Here is an 18,125-nt window from a genome sequence, read left to right as displayed (position 1 = left end):
AGAGGAAGGTGTCCAGGCGGGTTTGAATGTCTGCAGAGAAGGAGACTCCACACCTCCCCAGGCAGCCCATTCCAGGGTTCTGTTACACTCACTGTGAAGAAGTTTCTTCTCAAATTTAAGTGGAACCTCCTGTGTGGCAGTTTGAGCCCATTACCCCTTGTCTTTCCACTGGTTGTCACCAAGAAGAGCCTGGCTCCATCCTTGTGACACTCACCCTTTACATATTTATAACCATTAATGAGGTCACCCCTCAGTCTCCTCCAAGCTCAAGAGCCCCAGCTCCCTCAGCCTTCATCATCTTCGTTGCCCTTGCGCTGGACTCTCTCCAGCAGTTCCTTGTCCTTCTGGAACTGATGCTGGCAAAGGACACATTGCAATTCCCTTGATGAAATTACAGTTGCGTGGAAATCAGGCCCTAGTTTAGCTCGACAGAAATCAAGGGAAAACAGCAGCTGGGCGGCAGGTTTTACCGTTCAGCGGTCAGAGCCCGGAGCGGGGTTTTCAGGGCTGCAGGGAGAGCGCCGGGCCGCTGCTGAGGTGCCGCCGCTTCAGGGCGGTGAACGCCCTGCCCCCGAGGGGGAGGCTGGGCCGGGCGAGGGGGCGGGCCGGCCCGGGAAGGCGAGGCACGCTCGGTACTGCCCAGCGCAGCACGGAGCGGGGTTGTCTCTGTCCGCGGTCATGTCGGGCTCGGAGCAGCAGCGCTCGGCAGGTAGGTGGGTGGGTCGGTAATGGCGGCCGCGCGGTCGGAGGGGGCGGCGGTTGTTGGCCCCCGGCCACAGTGGCTTCGGCGCGGCCTGCGGCGGGCGCGGTGCCGATCGCCCCGCGGGCTGTGGGAGAGGGGCCTCGGCGGAGCCCCCCATGGCTGGGGGAGCGCTGCCCGGAGGTCGTTGGTGGCCAGCGGGCCCTGTCCTTCCCTTCAGGGGAGGAACGGGAGCGGGAAAAAGCGGCCGGCGGGGAGAAGGGCGGCAGCCAAGGCGGAAGCAGATTGGCGTGTAAAGCCCAGCGGGGAAAGGGGGGTGTTGGCAGCACAGAAAGAGGGGAACGCACCCTAGAGAGCTGGGGTTCGGGTGCCAGGAAGAACGGTGATGTGTAACAGGAGGAGAAACAGAAGAGGGAAGAGGAGAGGAGGGAAGAGGAGGAAAGAGAAGAAGAGGGAAGAAGAGAAAAGAGATGAGAGAAGAGGAGAAAAGAGAAGAGCAGAGCAGCAAAAACTCTGTGGGTTTGTTTCCTGACGGTCCTGTTATGCTTACATATATCTTTTATGCCATTTAGTTACTGGTATTTTCTAAGTGCTGTGTCCTTTAGACCAAGTGATAGACCCTATTGAGATTAAAATATATCAGATCTCAGCGTAATCCAGTGCATACCTGATTATTTTTTTACCTTTGGAACAATCCATCTTCATGAGATTTAAGGCAAAGAAGTAGTCTCGAGTGCAATCCATTTTTAGAACACGCCTGTGGAAGACAAACAAAGCTTTTCATAAATCATAATTTAAGCAGTGTTTACTTGAATAAAACTGCAGTATGACAGTGGCAATGAAAAGCTAATGACTGGGAAATGGCTAAAACAGGATTAAAAGAACAGGAAAACCATCCTTCCCTGGATTCCTTTGGCCCAGGAGTTCTGTTCTTCCTGTAGCCACATGACAACATTTTCTGTCTAAAAGTTTGAGGACTTTGTTTTTATGGTCTGTTGCTTTTTTGGGGGGTGGATTACCACCTTTTCCCCCTTCAGTTGAGGCAAAACCATCAGCCAGATCTCAGGTACACAAGCAAAAATACAGTGTTAATGTAAATATACAGATGCACTTTTAAAGATCTGTAGCTTCCTATTATCTACAGAGTTACGGGACAGATGTTTTCACTCTGTTCTATCCATACTCATTTTTCAGCATTCTATTGTTAGTCTCACTTACATGTTGTGTTTCAGATAAACTGAAATAGCTCTTTTTTTTTGTGCATTCAGGTAATTGTAAGACTCAGCACCTGAAGGCATGATTGATATTTGCCAGTGGGAAGATTACATGTAAATACTAACACCTACAAGCACGTGTCTTCCTTTGAGCCACCCCCTCCTGTGCTATGGTGTTCAACATAAAAGCTTCTGAAGCCAAGTCTAGATTTCTGCAAGTTTATTTTAATGGCTTTATGAACTTTTCTCCTCTATCGGTACATAGCTGTTAAGTTTGTTTTGCAAAAGGCTTTAACCAGATGTGAAAAACAGATGTGAAATGGGCATATCATATATACAAAGTAGTTTGTAAAATATATGTATAAGTTACCTGTATTCTTTTCTAATTGCAGGTGAAGTCCAGGTGGATAGCAGACCTATATTAACCACCACAGGTACAGTATAGTTTTCATAATGTGGTAGTTAGTGTCCACCAGTAGTAGTAGGAGCTGTGATTTTATAGCCCATTGAGATGTTTGTATGACAGGAATAAATATATTGGCCAAACCATCTGCAAGGCTTTAGTTCTGTGTTCTCCCAAGATGTGCATGTTCCCACAATGTTACCTTTATACGCATTCTTTTACTGGAGATATTTATGTCTGTATAGTTTAGCAGAAGAAAAGGTGTAAGTCTTGCTTGTTATTAGGTATACATACTGCTGCACTACCTACTATGACTGATATGCTGCATCCAGCCTCAAAAAGAAGTCTCAGATATATAGATACAGATACAGATACATAGATACAGATCCAGAGAGACATATAAAATACACGTCTTGACCACCTAAAATTCAGACTGTTGGAGTGAAAACTTTAAGTACAGGCTTCAAAAGCTGTGGGTGCAGACAAATGCTAATGAAGCTGTTTAACTGCATGCCTGCTTATCTGATGTGTGAATGAGCTCTTGGTTCGTATGAACAGCTAAACTTGAAGGCTGGATGCACAAGTTCAAATTGTTTCTTTTTAATGAATGAACTTTTTGATTTCTCCAACAGATGGAAATCAGAACATCACGGAAGTAGATGCACTTGATATAAGGTAAAATTCTGATGGTAATAACAGAGAGATGGCCCATGGCACTGAGGTCGGTGCAGGGTTTTCCAAATTTTGTTAAGAACGTGACCGGATTATTTAACTCAACTCCACCCACTTACAGAACACATTTCTAGTTTTAGCTATACCAGGTGTAGAACCACCCTTCTTATCACAAAGGCATGCAGAAGAGACTCTTAGGAGTGGACTCCTTCTGTGTTAGGCAATGTGCAGAGACTGGCAAAAATACCATCACAATCTAAGGAACAATTGGGCAGACTAAGTGACAGAGTGTAGCACACCAATCTCTTCCTTTAGGAGTGAAGAAACCACGGCATAGTGATTCCATGAATTTTCCTACTCCACTTTACAATGTCATCCAGCCCTGGAAAAGGTAAACTACCTGCCTGATAACTTCCTTTGCCTTACCCACTCAGTGAATACAGGTGAGCAGAGGAAGAACTATTTAAGGAACCATCCTTTAATGGTCATTCACAGGATCCAGGGACCCAACTATCCAAAAACCCTACTAGCCCTACATCTAGCTGAATCCCAAGGAAGACAAATTACTAAAATCTGAATAAACTCTGTTAGTGGCACAGGTGAATTATCATTCATAATTACAGGGCTAAAGTTTATCATCTTTGCATTTTACTGTGTTAAGTAACTCGAATTGGGGAGAGTGTGATAAAGCACTTCACTTAACTTTTCTTACTGGTTATCCAGCCATTGTAATGGAAATCCCCAAATTCTGAACAGACATAGAGAATTCCTGTTCCCCGTTTGAATTCTTATGCAGACATTACCAAAAGATGCTTTATTAAGGGGCTGTTAATAATAAACTGAAGAAGCAGAAATAGTTACGGGTAAGTTGGGTCATTTTGTAGTGAAACAAAAGCATTTGGCTGATGAAACTGTGTTCTTTAAGTAACATTTGCAGGTAAATATTCTAAGCAGTTTCCACCAATTGCACCAGAACTGAACATTCCATAGCAGGAAAAAGCCAGCAACATGCCAAAAATGACAGCTCTGACTAGAGCCAGGCCTAGGGCAGCGTGACCTGGACTGTCACTCTGTACATCTATAGCACTGGCCATGTCTATTGCCAGGGCTGTTGCCAGAAACATTTCAGTTTCTATTCCCTGCACTGATACCTCTCCATGCCAACATTTGGAAATGTCCTTTTGGGTCCGAGGTTACAGTCCATAACACGCTATCACAGACTTCTATGTTGTGTTTTGCTCATAAAATAATAAAGTTGCTGAATGCTGCTTCATACATTTGGTGCCATGACATGATAGTTTAAAGTACTCTACTTAGAGGCTGTGTTGGTCATTTGTTATGTCCTTCAGAACAACACTGGCTTTCAGCTTTGGGATTTTGTTGGCTGGTTGCTAAAAACTTAGATGAACAGTTGTATTGTCACAGCTTTCATTTTGTTAGGTTAAATAATACAAATTTTTCTCCTTTTGCAAGATGCACTGTGCGTACCACCTTATCACCTGTTAATAGTCTATTGCTTATGATACAGCACTAGGTTGGGTTAGAAAAACTTAAAGCAAATGTCAGACAGCTACAGTTCCAAATAAGTATATATGCACTATCTAGTAATGTTAAAATAATATTTAGCTAAACACATAACCTGGAAAATTAGAGCCAAGTCTAATGTCCAGTTATATGCCTTATTAATGAGACAAGACAAAATACAAATACATTGTAGAGAAACTGTTCAACCTACCTGATAGAGCCTAGTATGGACCCAACGCTTGTTTCTACTGAATTGCTAAACATGCCCAAGCTTTTCAAGAAGATGTAGCAATTTAGACTCTGCCTAAAATATTGCACATTCTGAGGTCTTGTCTTCTGAAATTAGAGCCTCAAAGTCTCCGGTCAGTTAAAAACTCTCAGCTACCAGGAATATAGGAAGGCAATTAAATTAGCTGTTAACTCATTTATCAAGAATGTTTTCTGTCTCTCTCTGGTAACAGACAAACACTTGATCCTGCAGAGGAATACAAAATGAACCATCAAAGAAGAGGAGTTGCATTAATCTTCAATCACGAGCGCTTTTATTGGCAATTAATGCTGCCAGACAGACGTGGGACTCTTGCAGACAGAAACAATCTGGAACGCAGGTAAGAAACTTGGTTTCTCTACTCAAGCTTAAAAAGCTAAACTCATGGTCAAATAAAGAGTTACCTAAACCTTACATTTAAGTATAGAACAAAAGCTTTTGCAGATATAAGCACCTATGCAACCTTGGCAAAGAAAGCCATAATAAGAAAAGGTTTGAGGCACATTCCTTTGAGTCACAGAAGCTGCTGGCACAAGTCCTGTGATTTAAATGTGTCCACACCGCTCTTAGGACAAACTCGTTGAAGTAACTTTAGGTATTACACCTGCACTTGACACCAATTTGAGTTGAAAATGAAGTTTAGTAGGTTTTTTTCATAAATAATGCATAAATATAAATACTCATTCACTCATAGGGAAATAAACTGAGTTAGTAGCAACTGACATGTAATTTGAGCAAGATTTGTTACTAATACTGATGTGTTTTAACAATAGGTTGACAGACCTTGGATTTGAAGTCAGAGTTCATGATAATCTGAAAGAAGCTGATGTGCTGCAGAAAATTAATGAAGGTAGGAAGCTATATATTGGTTATGTCTAGCTGTAGCAGAATTTCCAGGTATCTTTTCTTCCATTTTGTCTGTTCATCTAACTTAAAATAGTTCTTGTGCACAAGGGAGTTTTTTAATTTAATGACGTACAGGGTTAGATTTTAGATTATTTTATTGCAATGTAAGTGAAGCTTCTGTGGAGAGAGCTAATGAAGTCACTAAGAGCTGAAAGAAAGTACCTGCAGCTGGGAGAAAGTTAATAACATTATTCTGTTTACTTGTAGTGGTCCTTATCTTCAGCCATGTTGAATCATTGAACCTTCAAATCTCTGCAGTATAACACTATCTGAAAATACATTTCATTTGAAAAAGAACTGATTGGAGATTACATTATATGATACAAATATATAATGTTTTTAAAAGCTGAAGATCACTCTTTAGTCATCTAAACACCACTTGACTATTTCAGTCTCTAAGGACGACCACAGCAATGCTGACTGCTTTGTTTGTGTGTTCCTGAGTCACGGGGAGAACGATCATGTTTATGCATTTGATGCCCCTATCAAAATTGAGACGATCACAGACATGTTCAGAGGAGACAAGTGCCAGAGTCTGATAGGAAAACCGAAGATATTTATCATTCAGGTAAGATGTCTGTTTCTGAATTCAGTGGAGTGAACACTGACCTATGCTTTCTTTTAATACAGACGTCAGTTTTCATTATACAGTCTTGCCAAGAGGGAAAGTTTTTGCATCTTTAGGAAAGAAGGCACGGAAAACTGTTCCTTCAAGGCATTTAAGACAAGGATTCTTTTTTTAAAAAAACCCTTATGTACACCAGTGTTAATTATTCTAGCTGTATTTAATATGAAGTAATTAAGCCCATGTCAGATTGACTGTCAGTGTATATTTAATGGCAGACAGTACCACTTTTCTTGAGAAAGCTGTGTACAGCAGCAGCTCAGTTCCTGCTGTTCACACCGCACAGGCCTGGGCTGGGCTGAAGAGGCCATCAAACCTCCTTCCCTTCACTGTTTCCTTCCAGGCAAGTCCCTTTACTTGATCCTTACAGAAGTTTTTTGTGTGTTTGGGTTGTTTGTTTTTTTTTTGTGGGTGTTGTGTTTGGTTGGTTTTAGTGTTGATTTTTTGTTTGTTTGCTTATTTTTGTTTTGCTTTGTTTCTTTTTTGTCCACAACCAATCTTTTGCATCTCTGTAGAACTTAATCAATTTAAGGTTTTATCATCTTAGAAATACTGCTTGTGCTAAGGGGTCAAATAAAGCCCATATATAACCTCCTGTTTCATTCCATGGTTCACAGGATAAATGCAAGTTGGAAGGGATCGCAGGAGGTCTCTGGTCCAGCCTCCTGTTCCAAGCAGAGTCATTTATAGGGTCAAGCCAGGTTACACAGGGCTTTATGCCATCTTTATCCAGATTACAATTAGCAAACCTAAATGAGAACCTGGCCTTCAGTGATTGTTAATTGTAGTAGTTTATAGAGTATTTCTAAGAATTACCTTTTCTTCAAATGAAAGCTTCCTTAGGCACAAGGCTGCAGCACATTGTTAATTCATTGTTCATTAGGACTCATTCAACTTCAATTATTTTTTTAACCAGGCAGCAAAGATGGAAAAATATTTACATATTTCAATTTTAAGTTGTAAGTAGTAGTTAGAAACATTTATAACACGTACTCAACAAAAATTAACTTAGTTCAGTTGATCAGTTGAGTTCTTTTATGGCACAATTGTTACACCATTTACCTTTGGAAATCGGAGGAAACAGCAAGAGTGGAACTTCATCACTGTAAATTAAAGATTTTCATGTTTCTCTCTTTAGCAATAGTTCTTAAGTAATGCTTCTTACCTATTTTGTATCTTTGAGAGTGCGTTCTTACCTTCTTATCCTCCATGTATAGCTTTTCTGCAACACTGACAATACTGGGCTCACTTCTTGGCTTCCCATTAAAAATACCCTCCCTCAACTAACACATTTGAGATTGAACTATGAGCCAAAGTGTAAGAGCATATAATGATGGCTGTGTTTCAGAGAATTTATTCAACGCTACCTTGCCAACAGGTCTGAGGGAAGTGATTCTTCCTCTCTACTCAGCACTGGTGAGGCTGCATCACAAGTACTGTGTCCAGTTCTGGGTTCCCCACTACAGGACAGATATGGACTTAACTGCAGCGAGTCCTGCAAAGGGACTTTGTCACCAATATTTTAATTGATAGAGAAGTAAATGGGTCGTTTTGAATCCAGACTCATGAACACCTACATGAACATAAGTCCTCTTTGGTTAGTGTCAGAAGTGTACGAACATAGGTGAGCTTGGCAGAGGTGACAGTGTAATGATATTTCTCACCAACAGGCATGTCGAGGTGATAAACATGATGATCCAGTTATTGTTCCGGATTCAACAGATGGTAGTGATGAATCTACTGCCAATGAGACTGAAGTGGATGCAGCTTGTGCCTATACCCTGCCTGCTGGTGCAGATTTTATCATGTGCTACTCTGTGGCGCAAGGTAAGTTCTAATATTGTACATCTGATGACTGATACTTCACTGTAACAACCTTGAACACTTCTTCATTTTGCAGTCAAAATAACGTGTACAGTTCCATGTCATCTGTTTTGCATGTCAGATGAGTGACATATTGTCTGGGAAAGAGTCTCACATGTTAAGGAAAAAGTGAAAATAAACTATCAAGGATGCAGTTAATTTGCCAAGCAGAAACATTCTCATCAGTGTTGCTGAGCTGTTTGCTGCCAGCAAGCATTCCCCTCTTTTCCAGGACTGTAGGATTCTAGTGGCTTATAAATTTCCCTGCACTGCATGTTTGTCCTCCCCAGTCCTTCATGTATCTTGTCCTCAGTCTTGTAATGTGCAGATACGGTCCTGTAGACTCCCAGTCCCTGAACCGTGCTCCTCTTGGCTGAGCACCGTAAGTGATCTCAAAGCCATTTCCCATTTACAATTGCCAGTGAAATTACATAATGGCAAAGGAAGATTTATACCCATCAGTAATCCCTTATGGATGCAGCTAGCAAGCAGTAACTCATGAATATTTTTTAGGTAGCATCACTGTTTACATTTGGATATAATTTTATGTTCCTGTTCTACAACAGGTTACTTTTCTCATCGTGAAACTATCAATGGCTCTTGGTACATTCAAGATTTGTGTGAGGCCCTCAGGAAGCACGGCTCTTCCTTGGAGTTCACAGAACTTCTTACTGTCGTTAACAGGAAAGTATCTTGTCGCAAAGTGGATAACTGCAAAGACATTAGAGCTATAGGAAAAAAACAGATTCCTTGTTTTGCCTCAATGTTAACGAAAAAATTGTATTTTCATCCCAAATCTAAGTAGATTGTTACTTAACAATGACCATTAACTAATAACCACTGCAGAAATGAAAAACACACCCTCTTACTTCAGGAGGCTAATGTTCTACAAGATTGTTTGCAAAAACACTGGGATCAAATGTAATCATTTGTACACACAACAGTTTCTAAAATCTTAAAGCAATTTTAAAGCTAGTATTACAGCTCTGTTCATCTCAGGGAATTTGGGAAGCTGACTGTACAAAACTATTAAGAGGTGCTCAGATTTTACTGAAATTGATACTCTACTTTCTACTTTTTTTCTTCAAAGTTTTTTGCCCGATTGCTGTCTAACTATGGCATATCTAACTATTTCCAAAACATTTCAAATGTTGCGCTAGATTAGTTTTTCTTGCTCCAAGAGCAGAGTTTACAGGGAGTATATAGGGAATTTTTAAAGTCTCTGGACAGCAGTATCTACCTTTCCAATTTTTGTGGGGTTATTGAGCTTTTTAGACATTTTTTTATTTTCTCTCAACACTAAAAAGGAACTTAATTCCTTGAATACAATTGTAGCATTAATATAGATAAAGACCTTCTTCTTGCTTGCACATCGTTTACGTTTGGGGCACAACTGAAGCTTGCTGGTGCTTTGCATCCTCAGGAGAAAAGCAAGCGGTTGTGAAATAAATGAGACCACACACAGCTTGCTGAGTGTGACTTTGGGAAGCTCACCTTGTACACATCTGTAAAGCTAAAGCAAATAATTTCAAGGTTCCAGGCTCACTTAACAACTGCTGGACATCTCTAGGCAGCTCTGAAAAATACAACATATGCAAAGCTTCATACTTGAGGCCTTGGTGTTGGATCAGCCTCTTCCTCCCCTTGGCCCCCATGGAGATGAGCCACAATCACTGTGTTCATAAAAGTGACAGTGCTTTTGTCACCACAGGACTTTTCACCATAGTTACTACTGCAGCATCATTAATTTCCATTATACTTACTAGAAGCAAATATTTCTTTTACTATTTTTTACATTATCAGTACATATGCTTAACTCTGGGGGACAATGGAGAACTCGAGCTGAGAAAAGTGTCTTAATCCACCTTCCTGGGTATAAAATTTACTGGCTCAGTTCTAGTAAAGTCTTCCTATGTACTATGTTCTTAGTCATAGGTCTTAAATATTACTATGGATGCCTTAAAGCTTTGTATAAATCATGTACGTTTGGATATTTTGATAAATTCTTTCAATAAAATACGATTTTCTAGTAAATGAGTTTGGTATGCCTCTCTTTTCCAGCAAAATTTACTGAAAAAGCTTAATTGTGATGCAAGCCTAACCTCCAACAACTGTGTTACACCAGCAGAGTCGATGCACAGAGCTAGGGAAAAGGAAACAGTAATTTCAGGAAAATAAATCCTGAATACTCAATGCAGAAGTTAATTATTCTGTGAGGTACTGCTGTGCTATAGGAACTGGTACTGAAAAGACAGCCCTTGTTCTATAAAACACCCCTGTCATTTTACCAGCAGGCAGAATGCCTCCATTTTAATCATGGGATTTGACAAATACCTTGCAGAACTTTGCTTCAGCAGCTTCATTATAGGGTTAAGAAAAAAAGAAACACAGACAAAAAACTCAACAAACCAACCAACCACACCAAAAAGCCTCCACAAACAGAACCAAACACAACGACAAACAAACAAAAACTAAACCATAACAAACCCACCACCACAAACCCAAACCATCAAGTGACCAAACAATTTTTATAGATATTTATTGCAACTTTCAAAACTATAGTGGTCCAAAATATCCAGTTTCTAGAGAGTAACTAAATATGCGTTATCAGCTTTGAAAGGGCAATTTCAATATATACAAAACCAAAGTCAGTCCTTGTCACTGATTTCCTGGATGGGAAGCCTCAGGTGCAGAGGTTGGCGCAGACGCTTCAGGGATTCTTCTGCCTGCCAGGGCAAGAAAGAGTGAGAGTTCATCCTTCTGCAGCCTCTGTTTTCTCCTCTTTCACACATCCAGTACCTTTCCTTTCTCAGAAGGCATTGCTCTTACACAAGAAACCAAACTGATCCATGGAGGATGCTGAACATTTATGGACCTGCTCAGGTCATTCAGCCCATCTCTGGAGAGAAGCGTGTGCTCTGCCCATCCACCACTCGCCCTTATGCCAAATGTGGCTCATGAAACAATACCCTGAACCACTGGTCTTGAATTAAAATTAGGGGTCGTTTCAGTTTTCTTTTACAAGATATTGAACACAGGGGCTGGTGATGGGATGGGGGAGTAAGACCTGAGGGGTGAGAGATCTGCTACATTTTTTCATGAAGATCACAAAGCTGCTCCTAGGTGCTTCCAGCACCTTTTCCATCCAGTCACACACATTCTGTAAATCTAAGCCTTGTACCTAAGGAATAGGATTAAGGTGTCAAATGCTGAACTCTGCAAGACAGTCTCCTTCCAAGGAAGGGGGAGATTGTGTTACCATAGCAGTGCAGCAAACATACTGTCTCCAAAAGCTATGCAGTTATTCTATTAAAATGGCCAAAAGTGCAACAAAGAGTATGCAAAAAAAGGACATGTAAGGCTGATAAACTAACTTCAAAAATAAATTCATGAAAGCCTCCTTTTCTGATGATCTGCTAAAGTAGTTTATGTCAGTGGCAGACATTGATCATTTGAACAGTTTAAAGTGGCTGATAAGCAATGCACCATATTGAATGTAACTAGCGAACCTTGAGGTCAGTTTTCTGTTAGCTGGGAGTCCACTGAAAAAGCCTTAAGCCAAAGGATACTTCATTATTTAAGGACTATATTCAAATACCTCTGCTAGGTCTTCTTTGAGCTTGTTATATCGTTCCACATTAAAATGCTGCTTTTTGGACTTCTGATAGAAGTAATGGAGAAACTGCCTGTCTGTAGCATCAGGGTAAATGTAGTCCTGGTGAAGAAAGCAGGGAACATATTTGGGGTTAGCAAGAAAACTGGGTAGAGGTCAGAAGATTATATGTACAAATGAGTTTTCAATAGAAATTCAGCCATTTTCAGGAAGATTTATCTAGTTCCACACACATATATATTCTGTTAAGAGGCTACATATGAAGTTATGCCCTTTACAGGTCATAGGGGATGTTTAGACACATGGCATCTAAAGGAATTTTCAGTCATCATAAAGACATAGTGTGATCTTCATGACTGGAGCCATCTGAGTCCACAGACGCTACTTCAAGGAGTCTGAGAAAGTTCAGCTACTGTTTCTCAAAAGACTTATTTGAAAGTCTCAAGCAAAGGTGCCAGCAGCTGTTCAAAAAAGCCAACTAGTAATCTCTCTATTTACTCATATACAAAAGGTAGGAATGCCTTAGCCATTCTTCAAAATCAGTGAGGAGTAAAAGTCACATTTGGAGCCAGCTGTTCATAAACACAGACACATCTCCCCTTGTCACTACTGGAATCTGACATCTCACGAGATCTATAGATACATCGGTATTATGGAAGGAAACGCTGATTACTGTTCCATATACCTCCGTAACAAAAAGATTTTTGCATCGCAGAAAGTTTGACATCAGGATGTTCACTTGGGAGTAAAGTACTGAGCTAAAAAAAGGAAAAAGAATCATTCCTTGGAGTCTTACAGGATTCCAGGACAAGTCTGTATTGCGCAGCTCAATTAAGACCTATTTTTTTGTTACTCAGCAAACCTTTTTCTTCTAAACAATGCCTGTTTCCTGCCACATTTCAGCTGTCCTAGATTTACCTCTGTTAATTCAAAGTCAAGGAAAAGCAGTCTCATTGTGAAGAACAAAGCAGTAACTTTCTTTCAGGCACTAAATTAGGTACATTTCAGCAATGCAACTGCCACGTTTCCCAGCAGTTTGGCACCCTGCACTGTTTATACATAAACTCCAGCAAATAAAACTACTGGGCAGTGATTCATTTCCTGGCCCACAGTGAGGCAGCGTTTCCAAACTGGCACAGCACTACTAGCTGTTCTCCCTTCACAACAATGAGCAAGGTACTGTTTGCTATTCAAATTGATCTACAAAAATCTAAAATAAGAGACTTCTTTCATTGCTTTTTATTCTGTAGCTTATGAAATCTTGCAGATAGTAGTTATGCTCAGCAGCCGGTCTGCAGTTCATGTTTAACAGTATCTGGCTTGACTTGTGTCATCTGATGTTCGTATTCAGCCCCATTAGGGATCAAACAAGTCCCTGTTGGATGGCAAGGCTACTTACTGAATTATATTTTCATCCGAGCGCAAACATCGTGATTGTCAGAGTCAGTTCTCCTCCTCTACAATACTCCAGACATTTACAAAACGAGGACTTACCCGTTTGGTAAGAACAAAGTAGGCGTAGAAAGCCATGGCACTTCCATAAGTGACAAAGTACGTGACCGGCTCCATGATGTCCCAGGAGTAGACCCACCAAGTGAGCCATGCCAGCGCTCCTCCTTGTGTTGACATCAGAGCTAAGCCAACCCACAGAAGCCTGGAGGTCTTTGCATCTGCACTGTCTGTGATTCTGGCTTTCATCTAAGGAAAAGAAAAAACAGAAACCTGTTCAAGCAAACATGAGTGAAACTGATGAGCAGCTCCTCAACTATGTTTTCTCCTGCTGGGCTACATCATTTTTCAGGATCTTTCACTGACTCCTCTTACCAGCTTACCCTGTGGAGAAAGAAAAGGACTGAAACCCAAAGGCAACCAGATCTGGCTGTTGTGCCCCAAGAAATGCTGATTTTCATCTCCTCTTCCCACTACCAGTGATTTATGTCTACCGGGACTTCCATTTACCATTCAAGGCAGCTCTGGTTAACGTTGAGGTTGGACCTCACAAAGCACATCTGAAGCCAAGGAAAAGTCTGTCCACTTTGTCAGGCTCTTTCTGGCTTCCTCCTGTCATGCTGGGTTATCTTAGCCTGCCCTAGAGCAACATTCATACCTTCCCTTCTCAGATTATGGCAACCATTAGCCCAAACAAGCTGCCTTGTTGATACAGAAAACCCTGGCCTAAACCACAGATTATTGCTACCTCACTATGGGTTATTTGCGTAATGGGTATTCAGAACTCATAGAGTGACACGTGACTAAATGGACTTTCAAGCCCAATACTAGCAAAGCTGAGACTTGCTCATGACAGCTTTCTCCAAATGTTGTGCTTTGTGCATGTGCATAACAGGAGGGAGAAACAACTGTATCGAAAAGAATATGAATTATATTTGAATTGACCCTGTGTACATAACATACAAACCAGACACACCATAGCCATCCATGCTGATATTTTTCTATTACTGGAGTCACTCTGGATAAAAGCAAATGCTTTTGAGTATTTAAATAAAGAAAGTGACACCACTTTCCAACCTGTTCAAGAGGCAGCAGCTCTTCTTTCAGATGATCCAGTTTCTGCAGCAATTCTCTCTCTTTCCTAATCTGGTGTTCTTCTAAATGTAGAGCCACAAACAGTCTGTGAACCAAGGATTTGATATCTTCCATTTCAGTAGCATGCTCACTACTCAGCTTATCTGAGAAGAAAACATTTGTCATATAAAATATTTCAAGAAACCACTTTTACTCATTCTCTCCCCACCTCCAGCCCCCAGAAGCAGGACCATCCGATGGTTTAAGAAAAAAAAAGATAAATTCCCTTCCCCAGACAGGCTCCAGGTTTCTGAGACTTCCCATGCATTTCACTAGGTGAACTGAAATAATCAAGAGTTATTAAGTGACACTCTTACCTTTTACAGGAGGTGACACACTGTATGCTGTGTTGTTGATAATGAGTTTAAAGTCATTCATCAGTAAGACCTCCATCAAGGTTGCATCAGAGACCTTGCTACCATCTGCAGAAGAAAGATTTAAGCTCTAAATCATTTATCATAAGGAATCTTATACATCAGCTGATATCCCTATGGAAAAAAATCTAGAGTTCTTTATTAATAAAGTTTGGAAGGAAACTGCACTTTTAGTAAACGTGGTAACTGATACTAAACAGTAAGGAGGAACACATCAATGCAGAGTCTGTGCCTGAACGCTTTCTCTAGCAGTGTCATTTGGACTTGCCAACACTGTGAGCAGACTTGCATCTTGTGCTATGATCATGACAAGAATTGGCCTATTGGGAAGGGGAGGGCAGAAGAAAAAGAAGTCTTGCACAAAACAGAAACAACTTGCTACATAAAAATCTGCATTTATGTTTCTCCATCCTCACACAAGTTTGCATCTTCACTAGGTCGAAGGGTTTAGGGGAAATTAAAAGAATTTCAAAGACCTCATCTTCAGTTATAGATTAATGTCTTTAAACAAGTTCCTCTGATCAAAAGGAGCAATTCTGGCTAGTCGTGGTGTTCAGATTTTTACTAATGGTACTTGAATCACTCTGTTTCGACATCAGTTGTGACTGGCAGAAGTAGACAGCTAGACCGTCCAGTACAAAGCAGACCAGGAACTGCAGAGGCATTAGTCTAAAAAGCTCTGAAGAAACCTTTTGTACCTTTTTTTTGTTTTAATTAAAGCAAAAAATAATCCCATGTATGCTGTCCCACCAGCAACATTGAGAACAGGATGAGGAAAAAAGATCATATCTGTTTTCATTTACAAGAGGGTAACTGTGACATTCAATCAAAGCTGGTTGTAGAAGATTTTATCCTGATTTTATATTTGTCCCTTCTTTTCAATCCCTCTTTTAACATTTTCTTTGCCAAAGGCCCTTTCACCCAACAGGCAGTGTCTGTGTCTGCATTCCTTAGACAAGATTTGCCCCTGGTAGATGAACCACAGCTTCAATACATGAGAAGACTCTCATCCAAAAGCACGGATGCACTGCAGTCCTTCCCAGGACACCCTCAACACAAGCTCAGCACTCTGGTGGCATTTCTGAATTCTTGAGCAACAGGAGAAACAGCTGCACCCAAATGAGAAATGGATCCCTTCCTATTTTACATTCAATAGACAAAGGCACATGTAACCTAAAGCCTCTGCTGAAATTTAAGAGATCTGTTTTGTCCCATCTCTGGTTTTTGTTTCCCTGTTTAATGGGGCCTGAAGTTTGTAAATAACCTCTTTTCTTTAGTATATTACTACTCTTCCTGCCTGACAGCTTTCATATCTCCTCTTCATTTCACCGTCCAGCACACCCCACTGCAGCCAGGAGCCAAAGGAACGTGTCACATCCCACAGGGAGCTGAAGGCACAGAAAACGAGCTCCCAGAGTCATGAGCAGCAACGTGTCATGGTGGATTCCCTGGAGCTCTCACCGGCCCAAGTCCAGCAGATCCCAGAGTCACCCAGTGAAACCAGGGGGTTCAGGTGACACAAGACCCCCCAGGAACCCCTGGCACCACACATCATTGCAGCTGGACATCACTGTGGTACGGGGTGGGGGGGTCAAAAGCCACGGAGCAGCTGTTTGACCCGGTCTTCATTTCCAACACATAAAAAGGGGCGTCCATCCGCCAAGGGGTGGGCAGCAGTGGAAAACAGAAGGTTTACTCCTGAGATTAGCAACGATCAGGCTACAAAATATGAAGATTTTTGTATGTAAATATTTGTCACAGCGCCCCGGGCTCCTCCATCTGTCCCCACTACACAAAGGCACCATAGATAACCCCACACCTGTGATTATTTACTCGCTGGAACTCTGTTCTCAGGCCTCATCTGGTGAGACTCCGCCAGCTAATGCAGCACTCTGTGTGGGTGGCAAAGCAAACCTGGAAGGCTACCACTTCCAATCCACTCCATTAGTATTTAATTTTCTTTTTTAATTTTTTTTTTAATAGTGTAATAGGACATCAAAGCTCATTTGCATGTAAATTATTAAGGCGACATTTATGAAGTGACCTTTAAGCAAAAAACTCTTCTCAAAAGAAGTGCTGGACGGGGTCTTTGTTCTGGATGTCATACAACACCAATTTATTAACCTTTTAGAAAACTCCCCAGAGGCTTTCAGCAAAAGGCTACTTTCCTTCCTATACCAAAGCACAGGAGTTCAAATGTGGACCAAGGGCCATTTTTTGTCTACAGATGTTTTGCAGGAAAATCAAATCTACAGAAAATGAAAGGGAGTTGTCATACACAGCACTAATCCTTTCATTTAATAGCTAAATGATGCAGAAGAAGAGTCTGCACTAAATCAAGGCTTCATAATTTTTCTTTAATAATAAATGTTTAAATTCAACTCTCAGTATTTGACCGATAGTTTCCCTTTACAGTATCAGTTTCCTAATAAATTAAACATCCTAGCTGTTCTTTACCGTTACGATTGCCTGGCACTTGAAAAATATAAAGCAGAGAACTGTAACAGTCACTGTTTTAATCAAAACAGACAGTGTTTCTATTCCAAAGCCGGGGTGGGGTGTGTGAAACAGATGAGACAAATGAGGTGAAACCAGCCCAAATTCCTTTCCACTTCAGAATCTGCTTCCCAGCCCTGCCAAAAATGACGGATTTGTAGGTTTCTAACAGAAATTATCTTGTGCTTCCCAATGTCTCTGCACAGAGAGCAGCACCCAGGGGTTAACTGCTGGCTGGCACAGGCCTCACCCATGTAAGGAATCCTTTCTAGTGAAAACTTGAATGTTAAGGGGAAGGACACCTTCTGGCAACAATGACTTGGCACAGTGCCTTCTGAACATGCCACAGTCTTTGACAAAATCATCTTTTTCAACAGAATTTTTTACCTTTGCTACCTGGCAGACACAGTATAAATAAATAATTCAATAACCCAAACAAAACCAAGAACACTGTAATTCATTTTTATACAAAGCTCATGCACACACTGGGATCCACACAGATCACACCTCCATTGCCCTAGGCGATATAAATATATTTCTCTATGGGGTGTTTTCCTGGTTTACTAAATGCGCTTTTAAAGGCAACTAAAGCAGCCTCTCCTAGATCTGTGGCTTTCTGATCTTCTAGGAGCATCAATCTATTTTTGGTGCCTCTAAGAGTCCCTGCAGCCCTCTGCAATATTAACCAGGAAGAAAGGGAACATTATGAATGCACCCAGTTATGACGGAGAGAAGAAACAGAACATATGAACACATGAAAACAGCAAACAGAACCTGAGAAATTACCTGAAGGTTTGGGAAAATGAGATAACAGTACGCTACAAGAAGAAAGACAACATCAATGCGAACATTATCAGTACAGCTTTTTCCTTTCAGACCAAGGG

At 41.1% G+C, this 18,125-nt stretch overlaps 2 protein-coding genes across 5 annotated transcripts in view; one reads left to right on the top strand and one right to left on the bottom strand.

The window, feature by feature from the left end:
* Window positions 1–347: 347 nt before the first annotated feature.
* Window positions 348–10,551, top strand: CASP6 (caspase 6). 4 transcript variants are annotated; one of them, XM_082051259.1, is made up of 9 exons: window positions 362–713; window positions 1,119–1,215; window positions 2,307–2,348; window positions 2,950–2,992; window positions 4,975–5,121; window positions 5,555–5,631; window positions 6,080–6,255; window positions 7,983–8,139; window positions 8,742–10,551. In XM_082051259.1, the coding sequence occupies exons 5-9, from the start codon at window positions 5,006–5,008 to the stop codon at window positions 8,978–8,980; spliced, it is 765 nt and encodes a 254-aa protein (XP_081907385.1). In that variant the 5' UTR covers window positions 362–713; window positions 1,119–1,215; window positions 2,307–2,348; window positions 2,950–2,992; window positions 4,975–5,005; the 3' UTR covers window positions 8,981–10,551. The 4 variants fall into 4 exon arrangements, with proteins under 4 accessions (XP_081907384.1, XP_081907385.1, XP_081907386.1 ...); XM_082051258.1 differs by lacking the exon at window positions 1,119–1,215 and having other exon boundaries at window positions 348–709; XM_082051260.1 differs by lacking the exons at window positions 362–713; window positions 1,119–1,215 and adding an exon at window positions 1,979–2,171.
* Window positions 10,552–10,688: 137 nt separating this feature from the next.
* Window positions 10,689–18,125, bottom strand: part of MCUB (mitochondrial calcium uniporter dominant negative subunit beta) — a 41,982-nt gene continuing 34,545 nt past the window's right edge. Inside the window, exons 4-8 of the mRNA XM_082051257.1 lie at window positions 14,689–14,793; window positions 14,315–14,475; window positions 13,283–13,486; window positions 11,774–11,890; window positions 10,689–10,901 (exon numbers count right to left, since the gene is read on the bottom strand). Of these exons, the coding sequence (XP_081907383.1) occupies window positions 10,824–10,901; window positions 11,774–11,890; window positions 13,283–13,486; window positions 14,315–14,475; window positions 14,689–14,793 (665 nt within the window). The 3' untranslated portion in view covers window positions 10,689–10,823. The remainder of the gene's footprint in view (window positions 10,902–11,773; window positions 11,891–13,282; window positions 13,487–14,314; window positions 14,476–14,688; window positions 14,794–18,125) is intronic.

Source organism: Streptopelia decaocto (assembly GCF_964273445.1).
Source record: "Streptopelia decaocto genome assembly, chromosome: 4".
Taxonomy (NCBI): Eukaryota; Metazoa; Chordata; class Aves; order Columbiformes; family Columbidae; genus Streptopelia; species Streptopelia decaocto.
Note: the sequence above shows the minus strand (reverse complement) of the source record. Positions and strands in the feature narration are given on the sequence as shown.

Bases quoted from the DNA above. Each gene is read 5' to 3' on its own strand.
- CASP6 (XM_082051258.1), top strand. From the start codon at position 679: ATGTCGGGCTCGGAGCAGCAGCGCTCGGCAG. The intron at 710-2,306 runs GTAGGTGGGTGG...TTCTAATTGCAG, and splicing joins GGAGCAGCAGCGCTCGGCAG to GTGAAGTCCAGGTGGATAGC. The intron at 5,122-5,554 runs GTAAGAAACTTG...TTTTAACAATAG, and splicing joins AGAAACAATCTGGAACGCAG to GTTGACAGACCTTGGATTTG.